Here is an 11,190-nt window from a genome sequence, read left to right as displayed (position 1 = left end):
TGTCTGCATTAACCTACACCTGTTTAATCTACTCTTTGGTATTAATGACAGAGGAACTACAGGATGTCATGTCATGTCAGGATCTTGACAGATTATAAAATGTAAATAATTAGAATTTTTATTGGTTATCTACTGTTTCTGTTATAAAAGTGGGCAAATGGTTGGCGTTCTACTGGGTACCCACGACGTCATATTATGGGTATGCTTATATCCATTTTTGTTAAATAACTTTAAACAAAATGTTATACAAATAGGTAGGTACTTACATTTATAAAAACATTAAATATAACTACAGAAGCATGGCATACATAATTATATTCATGCCTTCAACCCAGTGGCTAGGCAGACATTCTATTACTAATATTGTACACTACCTAAGATACAATAGGAATTGGATAAAATAACAGAAATGTAATGTTAATAAGCACGTCCACGACACAAAACCTCAGCCTCGTATGATGACAACCATAATAAATAAGTCACTATATAGGTACCTAACTTAATGAGGTCCTAGAACTTAAGGACCTCCTTGAGTCTTCAAGACAAGCTTCTTTTTCTATAAACTATCCATATAAAATCTTCTCAAGAATGCTTGAGAAAGAATTCTGTACATATTCGAGTCTAGTAGAAAAAAATATACACATGACAGTATTATTAACAAGTCAACAAAATAATTTGAAAACATCGCACCATACTGAGGAACAAATCTCAACAGCCACTTCACTATTATAAGTACTGTTAATAACCAAAGAACATTGGTCAGTAGCAGTTCAATTGAAACGCGCCAACCAATTAGAGAGCTTCATACTCATACAGCACCCTTAGTACGAGTTTGATTTACGTTAAACAAAAACGAAATGAGAGCGCGTTCGGCGCTCTGATTGGCTGGCGCGATTGAACCAACCTATCAGAGTGTCGAACGCGATTATTTTAAAAGTAAAGGAAATTCATACTAAGTGTACAGTTCTTATTTTAAAATAGACTTCGTTAGACCAAGGTCGGACCAATGAGAATGCGTGTTGTAGTTTACATTTTACAATATCAATATTAAGAGGTTACCCCCTTATCTACAGGGGGCCTTAGTAAATATGTGTCGAGAGTGGACACTAGACGTGTGAACATGTGCAATATATGATGGGTTGCTCAAAAACATGGATTACGCCGTTTGTAAAGCAGGTTTGTTCATTTATAAAGTTGTTTTTAAAAACTTCTTGTTGGTTATTTGGAGCTTTTAGCTAACAAATTGTTTTGTAGGCAAATGATTGCAGATTAGAATTTGTTTTTATTGGTTATGTTATGTTATGTTTTACATTTAGATTAGAAATGTTATTTTAAATTTGTTTTGGAATTTTATTGTGTATGTATAAAATATAATAGACAAATTATGTAGGTACATAGGTACGAATTAATCGTGAATAGAGATTTATTAAAATATACCTACATAGGTACTTCTACTTACTGACAATTAAGCAAACATAAGTTTTTAAATTGACATGGTCACTAACATTAACATTAGAACTTAAGACGGGATATTTATCATGTTTATTTATGTCCATGGGTAATGTGTCGAAATATCGGAATATTTCGGCACTGTTGCAAGCGCCATGATCAAGAATAATCCGTGATCATGGCGCTTGCAATAGTGATGATAAACATGATAAATCGTCTTAAGTTCTAATGTTAGGATTAAGCAAACAAGTAAGTAAGTAGGTAGAACTTACATTTGTCAAAGTTATATTAACATGCGTATACCTAAATATTAAACTAAATGAAAGTAGTTCGTTATTTAAATGACACAATATTTACTCATTTGTATTTATTATTAGGTAGACAGTTTTATTTAGCTTTCAGCATTTGGTTGTTTGGGACCATAAAAAAGGCGTTGATTAAAATCATTTATGAACATTATAATAGACGATAAGTAAGAGGTTACAAGTAGGGGAAAGTGGGGTAAACGCGAACGCGGGGTAAACCCGAACCCAATAGTTTTAATATGTTAGAAAGATATAGCCGTATATCACTCGCCGGTAACTCAAAGATCACGCCACCACCAGCGCCAGTCAACGACACGGGAGACGCGGACGCACGTACTTTTCAAGGTATGTCAATTTTAATATTTTAAATGTTTTCGATGTAATTTTTTGATAAATTGAACTTGGTGTAGATTTATTTCTATTGAGAATAGTTATTTAACCTTTACATAGTGGGAAACTTACATACTAAACCATTCAAATGACAGTGACGCATTTGGTTAAAGTTTTATAACTTAAATATTTTTTCCATTTTATTTTTTCGACCCGGTGGGGTAAAGGCGAACACTGCATGTCGGGTAATCTCGAACGTTCGGCATTACTCCTCTCTCCTTTTTTTGTTAGTTCCCTGTTCATATTTTTTTCCAACTAGCCACTGGCAAATAGGGCATAGTGTTTTCCAGTTTATGTTGATTTCTTTGTGGCACTAAGTTATGTTGTCGGGTGATTTTGATAATGCTAAACATCAAATAAATTGTTTCAGATGCCCCGTAATTATAAAAGAAAAACTGAAACTAAATACAGTTTAGAGGATCTCAAAAAGGCTATAGTCGATGTTCAAACCAAGAAACTCAGCATTGGCAGAGCAGCAAATACTTGTGTTCCAAAAACTACAATTTACCTTAGTAATGTTAGTACGTGATTACCCCACTTGGTGTTCGGCTTTACCCGACATCAGTTGGGTAAAACCGAACACTAAGGGTTTTGTTTTTCGGTCATTTTGTTATATTTTATTTAAAAAAATAATGATGTTGATTAGCAATACGTTAGCTAGATAAGTAAAGTTTATAATTTAATAATTAAAGAAACTCTGTGATGTGATTCCACTGTTTTATTTACATTTTCCCTTAGGTGTTCGTGTTTCCCCCACTTTCCCCTACACTATTCGTTTTGACCAAAACCATAACCATATATAACCGGTCATATAACAATTTTGTATAGCAGGCCGCGTATATATTGTCATCTTATTTTTTTCTAATGAAATCAGTGAATAATACGACTGCACGGTTAGCACAGAGACTTTGCAACTAGCTGCCGTGCAACGTGTAGCGGGTTGTATTAGGGTACTAGGTACATAAAACCATATTGTTTTGGTAACAAACAAAGAGCAGAAACTACAAAGCGCCACTTATAGCAATAGGAGTTAGGTATTTTTTTAACTTTCGCCTCTTCCAAGCATGTTAGTCGTACAAACACGACGTTAGTTAAGAGTTACCTACCCCATACAGGAATTTTATCCTAATTACCTAGGTATTAATTAGCCTTTGATCTTAATCCCCAAAAACAGGTTATATGATTCCTAAACTGACTGATTCCAGTGCTTCGTCACTGCTGGCGTATCCCTCAACATGGCTGGCTCCGGGCTGGTGATCGGCTTCACCACCGCGCTGCTGGAACAGCTCAAGAGACCTGGGTCTATCATACCCCTTGATGTCACTTCTGGATCTTGGGTAGGTTGGTATACTTAATTCGCTTTTCTTTAGTTTTAATACGAATTAGATCAGATTTTGTTTAAAAAAATAATGAAGATAGTTATAGAAGACGTAATTGTTTCTTTTGGTATAGGTATTGTAAGTAAAAGAATTAAAGGCATGTGACACAACGAGTGCTACTTTTAATTAATGGGTGGAAAGGGAGAGATTTGGGCACGAAGTAGGTAAAAGAAATTTGAACGTACCATAAGCCACTATTTTCTTCCAAAGCTGTGAACAACCTAAGGGGTTACCAGGGCTACAGCTCAAAGCAGGAGTAGGAAAGGGGTGGATTTTAGTCAGTAAGAGTCTGACACCTCCTCGCCTCACCCAGTGCGGGAGAAGTCATTGGTAGATTATCACCCCTCCAAAAAAGCCATTGTGTTCTAAAGTAAAAACTACGGTTTCAACTTTCGGAAAAGTAGTGTAGGGGTTTAAAACATTACCGAATGTAGATCCAAAAACCTAATACAGTTATGTTAAAAAATACATCAAGACTTTCGCTTGTGTGATCTGGAAATAAAAAGTAATACCTAACAATACATAAAACGAAGACATGTTTGTGTAACATAATACTTCTTTACATGCGTTATTTATTAGTCCCGTGTATAAGACACCACCCGGTCTACAAGTAGGTAACGCTATTTATTAAGAATGACATATTCATTATTGGCTGTTGACTACACAGTTTGCACGTGTTCAATTTTCTAATACTTCTATCATACATAATGATTGCCGAACGAGAGGTCAAAATGAGGATCTTGAGTAGTTTGAAGTAGGCTTCTTAGTTTTTTCATGGTACCTATAAGCCGGTGAACGACAAGACGGGTCACCTGATGGTAAGTAATCGCAGCCGCCCATGGACACCCGAAACACCAAAGACAAAGTGCGTTGCCGGCCTTTCGGGGGATAGGAATTAAAGGGAAATCTTGGATTGGGAAGTTTTCGAAATTCTAAATAAATGAGATATTATTAAGTGTCTTCGTGTCAGGAATGAAACTCGAGACATTTTGCTCAAAAGTCACGCTTGTAATCGTTCAACCAAAGAGGCAACCATCATTTTATCATACACTTTTAGATATTACATGTAAGGGGGAATGATGCGTATGTTTCTCCTATAAGTATAAGTGGGTACTCATTACTATTAAGTGCCTCCCTATTTTAAACTGATAGTGCCATATGTGTTCCAATGTCAACCTATCAGCTATGGAGTTTCTTGCTCGTACTTCTCCATTCGAAGCTACAATTTGGAATGAGCACCTAGCTTCCCTGACAGACAGACTGACGGACAATTCAGTTTGACGTTTCAAAAGTGCCTAATTTAGGATTAATTGAAATTAATGCTTTAACTTTGACAGCTTTCCTTTTGTTTCTAAAATAATCCTATATATTTAAGTACGTACTATTTATATACCTATCAATCCTCGGAAAGTACATGTGTCCGTTGGTCCCGGGCTTGAACTCTCTCCGGTTTTAGAAAATGCATCTGTGCTTGTGCACACACTTGTGCACTATAATATCTCTTGTGTAGTGGGCGAGTCTAGTTTAGACTTGCCACCATGTTCGTAACCGATCGGGACGTTTACTATCATATTATATTAATAAATAGATCATTCTACCAATTTGAAAAAATACTTTTTTTTCTTGTGTAAGTTACCTAGGCGGTTCGCTACACGAATTTCTAAATATAATTCAAATAAGAACCTCTCCTAAATTATAAGAAACTAGCGGACCCCGCGAACATTGTTTCACCTTAGAATTTTTTCCTGCACATCATTAAGTGCATAAGAACCATCTCCCAACAAAACCAACAAAAGAATAGGTAAGCGAAATTGGTTCAGCTATTCTCGAGATTGGCGCTTAGCAACGCATTTAGAGGTTCGCTTTTATATTACAGAAAGAAATGGCATCTAGGAACTTCAGGTACATAAAGCCCGCTGTTCCCTTATAAGGGTGCTTTTCTATCAGAGATGTATACTATAGTATCCCTTCCTCGCACAGCTGTTGCTTGCGGCATCGCATCAGCATAGCACATCTTACTCACACAGTAACATAACTTTGTACCGGTGGAAACGGTCACATAGTTTAGCTATTACATCTTCATAGCATAGCTATATGGCAAACCTCTAATTCTCCCACAGTACCACATTAGCTTGTATTAGCCACATTACACGCGTCGCTATGTTTTGTCAAGTAATTAGACAAGCACGAGGCACTTCTATGACCGGCACTAATCGAAATGTGCTCGAACAAAACGTGCCCCGCAAATGTAGGTACTACTTGAGTGTATACAGAATAGAATCAGACGTTACTTCGTGGAAATCAATGCTACACTAACAATACATTAGATTTTTAGTTTTATTACCGCTTATAGTATTAGATTTTTAATTTTAATTCCGTTTATAGTACTAGATTTTTTAATTTAATTCCGTTTATAGTACACCTATAATGTATTGTTAGTGTACTTGAGTGTATTTACTACATACATATTATGTATGTAGATATGTATTAACACACTACCTGATGCTTGCGGCTTCACGTGCGTGGATTACGGCTTAAGTAAAAGTTGTCCAAGTAACTCCTTAGTACATCAGCTGTCTACCTACCAATAAAATCCCGTCAAAATCGGTTCAGCCATTACAGAGATTAGTAGATTAGACACACACAGACAAACAGACCAGAGTTGTGCTACGCAACGTTGCTGTGAATGTGTTTGGCTTCCACATTACACATAGCTTAGTACTAGTTGAAACGGACTCAGCTTTGTATCTGTGCTATGGATGGTTTCCCTACTATCGATACTTCGCATGCTTGAGCTACGCATCTTTGTAGCACAACTTCATAGTTTAGTATCAGTGGAAACGGTTACATAATTTCACAGCACATCTCTGTTAAAAAAGCACCCATAGTCGGTTCTTATGACACCAAAACGAGTAAACAAGGAAATAAATCCATAATATGATAGGTTTACTAACAAACCCGGATATTATATAAAACACATACAATATCTTCTAAAACGTAAATAGACTGTTACATGATTCAGCCTATATAGTGATATGTTATCAGATTGCAGTTGTAACCAGTGTTTAGTTTATATGTCAGTGTGTTTGCTATCTCCTTGACCCCTTATCTAGTGGCGGGACGGTGTGACCGCGCCATGAGGAGCCAACATCATTTTATTTCAGCTAATTATTGATACAAATTACTATATTACTTAATTTATTTTGATAATATAGGTTGTAGGTAATTGGCTATAGGCTATCACCACTACGACCGAACTTGGTAAACATCAGGTGCACTGTATTCTTCTGTTTAGGTACCCATTTTTTTTTTCTGGTATAAGCCGGTAAACGAGCAGGCGGTTCACCCAAAACACCAGAAGCGTTACAAATGTATTGTGGGACTTTTGGGGGTTAGGAATTTAAAGCTTATTGGGGATTGGGAAGGGGATAATTCACCCTCTGGTAACCTCACTCACACAACGACACACAACGCAAGCGTTGTTTCACGTCAGTTTCCTGTGAGCTCATTATGTAAAACAAAATGCTATAGAATTAATGAAATGGATCTTTATTTTAATTTCCAGCGGCCATACCCGGTATGTCCCTGGTCTTCGGGAACTTCATCGCACCGACAACGATGTCGAGGTACGGCAGGAAGCCTGCCAACCTGATCAGCATAGTGCCACTGATCATCGGCTGGGCAGCCATCTATTTCGCCAACAGCATCACCATCCTACTCCTGGCCAGGTTCCTTCAGGGACTCTGCATGGGCATGTGCACTTCCCTAGGATCACTTCTAATAGGAGAATACACCAGCCCGAAGAACAGAGGAGCCTTTCTGATGACGATATCAGTTTCCATAGCCATGGCAGTGATGGCAGTACATTCTCTAGGAGCATACTTCACGTGGCAAACCACAGCCTTAATCTGTGGCGGTATCTCCTTCATCGACCTCTTCATCGTATTATATTCACCAGAATCTCCAAGCTGGTTGGCTCAGAAAGGCAAATATGATGCCTGCAAGCAATCCTTCCGATGGCTTAGAGGCGACACCGAGGAAGAAGAACTAAGGAAAATGATAGAAGCAAGCATTCTGCTTAGAGAAGCTAAAGCAGACATGCAGCAAACGAAGTCCTGGATAAAGAAGTTCAGGAACCAGGTGGAGTATTTCAAGACAACGGTGAAGAAAAAGGAGTTTATGAAGCCGATCATCATAATGATACACATCTACATCTTGGGGCAATGGAGCGGGATCAACATGTTGGTGGCGTTCCCCATAGACTTGTTCCATAAGATGGTGGGCAAGGACTGCAACATACCACTACTGGTGCTGACCCTGGACGTGCACAGAATAGTAGCGAACACGACAGCACTGTACGTGATACAGAAAGTGAAAAGACGAACTATATTAGGTGTGACAGTTTGTATAAATATTACTGCTCTGATAGCTTGCGCGGCATATTCCTATGCGAAGGAAACCGGCCACATTTCCATGGACGAGTTTAGTTTTGGGATAGCCATAATACATATTCACATGTTTGCTGTAGCCACAGGCTCACTGCCACTATGTTTCATAATAGCTGGTGAGATATTTCCACTGGAATACCGCAGTTTGGCGGGAGGGATCAGCGTGTTGTTCTATTCGACGAATTTATTTGTTACCATAAAAACTGCTCCATTTTTATTAAGTTCTATAGATTTGTATGGAACCTATTTAATATACGCGTCTTTAATGATCTATAGTTTATTAGTTGTATGGAATCTGTTGCCTGAAACGAAGGATAGGACTCTTCAGGATATTGAAGACGAGTTCAGAGGTAGACCTTTGTCTCCTGAGGAGCTGAAGTCTGTGCAATCTTTAGCTTCTATAAGAGCAATCACTGCAGATAGAAGATGCAGTAACCCGATAACTTTATAATTGTACATTTTAAGTAATCTTAGTGGAATTTAGACAATTTACCTATCGACATACATTCTGAACTTAGGACACTAACAATACAGTATATTTTTAGTTTTTAGGAGGCTCCCGCAGCTCGACATCCCCTAAAAATGCACCGTGGAGGAGTAAAACATACGTCGAGTGTTTTGTTGCGTACCGTGTGTGTATTTTTGTGTTGCACCTCTGCTGCGTGCGGGAGGGTGGTGTTGCACACCGCATGCTTAAAATACATCTAAAAAATGAATAAAAACTAAATATGTATTGTATTGTATTGTTAGTGTAGCATGGATTTCCGCAAAGTAACGCCTGATTATATTCTATATACTGAATGTTGTAGATTAAGTGACATAGTTTGATAGTAAATATGTACTTATGTAGTAAGTGAACAAATTATTTTCCATAATAGTGTTGTTTTCCAAGTATCTGTCGTATTGTTGTCTGTTCTGCAATTATATAACGTTTCAGTAACATCTTGCTATGTTATGACTATGTTATAATGTTTAATGTGTTGAACGAATCGCTATGTATTATAAAACACATTATTCCAATTGTAATTGTTACATAATTAGCTATGATTTGTGTGAAACTAATAGTAACTGTAATATAATTTTCACCATAAGGCCTTGTTATTGAAAAAGTTAAATTGTTCTAAACATTAGGAATTTATTTGAACGATTCAAGAGGAAGATTTATGTGTATTAATTAATGCGAAGCCACGGGCTGAAGGTATTATTATATAATTCATCAGTCGACAACAGATAATTTCGGACAACTTATATTAACTGACAAATCAATTAGTTTCACAATTAGCTACTTATATAGTTTTATAGAATACTAAGGGAAACTACCAAGATGCAACAATTGCTAAAAGACAAAAGTTATTGTAAATATAATTAATTTATTGTTTTAATTTAACCACCTATGCGTGTAAACTAAGACTTAATTGTAAGTAATAAACATGACATGATATTTTGTTAGTTTTTTTTTTGTTTTATAATATTACCTTATCGTTCTACGTGGAGGACTAAAGGAGGAGGCTTCTGTTCAGCAGTGGACATTTCTCGGCAGAAGATAATGATAACATTACCCTCGACCACACAAAGGTGCGTAAATACGAACGTACAAACGTGTAATGAATCTGGAGATTATCATTAGAACTTGAAACGGGATATTTACCATGTTTATTAATATAATGCGTTTCCAATGTTTTGGTACTGTTGCAAGCGCCATGATTTTTGGGTTCAAACCAAAGATAAAATAAAACAAAAATATAAAAATAGAATCAATCATTTATTGTCATATCACAATTTGCTATAAAAATACTGTTTTTACAATTACACTTAGATATAGTCAACATAATATAGTACATATAATATAAATAAACATTTCGTGTCATATACAATATTTTGGTGCAAACTTTGTGTTATTTATTACCGTGTAAAGGTGTCCCTCAATGCCACAGTTCGATTCCTGGTTCAACCAGATATAGTTATAAGTTTTTAAACTGACATGGTCACTAGTAATATCATTAGAATTTAAAACGGGATATTTGCCATGTTTATTAGTTTTTGTGAGTTTCCGATATTTCGGCACTGTTGCAAGCGCCATGATCACGGATGAACTGAACCAAAATATCGGAAACTCATAAAAACTAATAAACATGGTAGATATCCCGTTTTAAATTCTAATGATATAACCAGGCAGTTATTTAAAATACTAAGAATGCAATTGGAATTGTTTATGAAAATAAACTGAAGTCTTCTTTCAGTAAAACTGTCTAACTTCAGTATTTTCCATCTGTGTGGCATTGTGGAACACCATGTACCTACTTACTGTTATGTCTAAAGTGTATACTACAGATTTGATAGTCATTCGATGTTTTGTTCAAGTTAAAGTAACACTAAAATGTATTTGAAGATAAATAGAAAACAATTCTTGGCTAACACTAAAGACAAAAGCTAAAAATGTATTTAAAAAAGAGTGTCAGTGATTGTATAGCTATCATTTGCCAGCAAAATTCGATACTATTGTTATACATAATCTTAGTAAAAATAGTCAAAAGCATATATGTCAAAATAATGCTAAAAATGGAATACAAAACATAAAATTAATATAAATTTTTGGAATAGCGAATATAAAATGATTAACAATTAATTTTCAACCCAAAAATGACTTATTTTCCTATTTAATATAATTTTAATCTACGTTCGATTGACATTTTTGGGTTAAATTAAATAAATTGAATGTCAAAAATCATTGATAATTATAATTGGAATATACAGAGATGAATTATTTTAAGTCCAAACATAAATATTATATGAATTGTATATTTTTATACAAATTGGATACGATAAAAGGGTATTTGTTTCAACGGTAAATTGGTATATTTTCTATTTATCGGTATGACAGTAATAAAACTAAAATAATTCAATGGAAACAGTAACAAAGTTTAGTAAGAAATAAATAAGTAATTGACATTTTAAGGATGAAAACACAAATAAAATATTTTGATAGTATTCGATACTTTCCAACAATTATTTTTTATGGTATAAGCCGGTAAACATGCTGGCGGATCACCAGATGGTACGCAATACCAGAAGCGTTACAAGTGCGTTGCCGGCCTTTTGGGGATTAGGAATTTAAGGGTTGTTGGGGAATCAGGGATTGGGAAGATGGTAATTGGGTCTCCGGCAACCTCGCTTACACAATGAATCACAACGCAAGTGTTGTTTCTCATCGGTTTTCTG

The 11,190-nt window shown here is 35.9% G+C and overlaps 1 protein-coding gene and 1 long non-coding RNA gene across 3 annotated transcripts; both read left to right on the top strand.

Annotated features, from left to right (window-relative positions):
- The first annotated feature begins 991 nt into the window (after positions 1-991).
- LOC118280666 (facilitated trehalose transporter Tret1) lies at positions 992-9,415 on the top strand. 2 transcript variants are annotated; one of them, XM_035600953.2, is made up of 3 exons: positions 992-1,176; positions 3,350-3,485; positions 7,089-9,415. In XM_035600953.2, exons 1-3 carry the CDS (start codon positions 1,132-1,134, stop codon positions 8,420-8,422), a joined length of 1,515 nt encoding a protein of 504 aa, XP_035456846.2. In that variant the 5' UTR covers positions 992-1,131; the 3' UTR covers positions 8,423-9,415. The 2 variants fall into 2 exon arrangements, with proteins under 2 accessions (XP_035456846.2, XP_035456847.2); XM_035600954.2 differs by lacking the exon at positions 992-1,176 and having other exon boundaries at positions 3,350-3,481.
- Positions 1,934-2,848, top strand: LOC126911610 (uncharacterized). Its single transcript, XR_007706134.1, has 2 exons — positions 1,934-2,099; positions 2,515-2,848. It is a non-coding gene; the product is annotated as an uncharacterized LOC126911610 (long non-coding RNA).
- Positions 9,416-11,190: the final 1,775 nt, after the last annotated feature.

The sequence above is a fragment of the Spodoptera frugiperda genome, chromosome 16 (assembly GCF_023101765.2).
Source record: "Spodoptera frugiperda isolate SF20-4 chromosome 16, AGI-APGP_CSIRO_Sfru_2.0, whole genome shotgun sequence".
Taxonomy (NCBI): domain Eukaryota; kingdom Metazoa; phylum Arthropoda; class Insecta; order Lepidoptera; family Noctuidae; genus Spodoptera; species Spodoptera frugiperda.
Note: the sequence above shows the minus strand (reverse complement) of the source record. Positions and strands in the feature narration are given on the sequence as shown.

What these genes read in the sequence shown, in the direction of transcription:
- LOC118280666 (XM_035600953.2), top strand. Translation starts at nt 1,132, where the DNA reads ATGATGGGTTGCTCAAAAACATGGATTACGCCGTTTGTAAAGCAG. An exon ending in TTACGCCGTTTGTAAAGCAG is followed by an intron (nt 1,177 to 3,349) that starts GTTTGTTCATTT and finishes GACTGATTCCAG; the next exon opens with TGCTTCGTCACTGCTGGCGT. An exon ending in CACTTCTGGATCTTGGGTAG is followed by an intron (nt 3,486 to 7,088) that starts GTTGGTATACTT and finishes TTTAATTTCCAG; the next exon opens with CGGCCATACCCGGTATGTCC.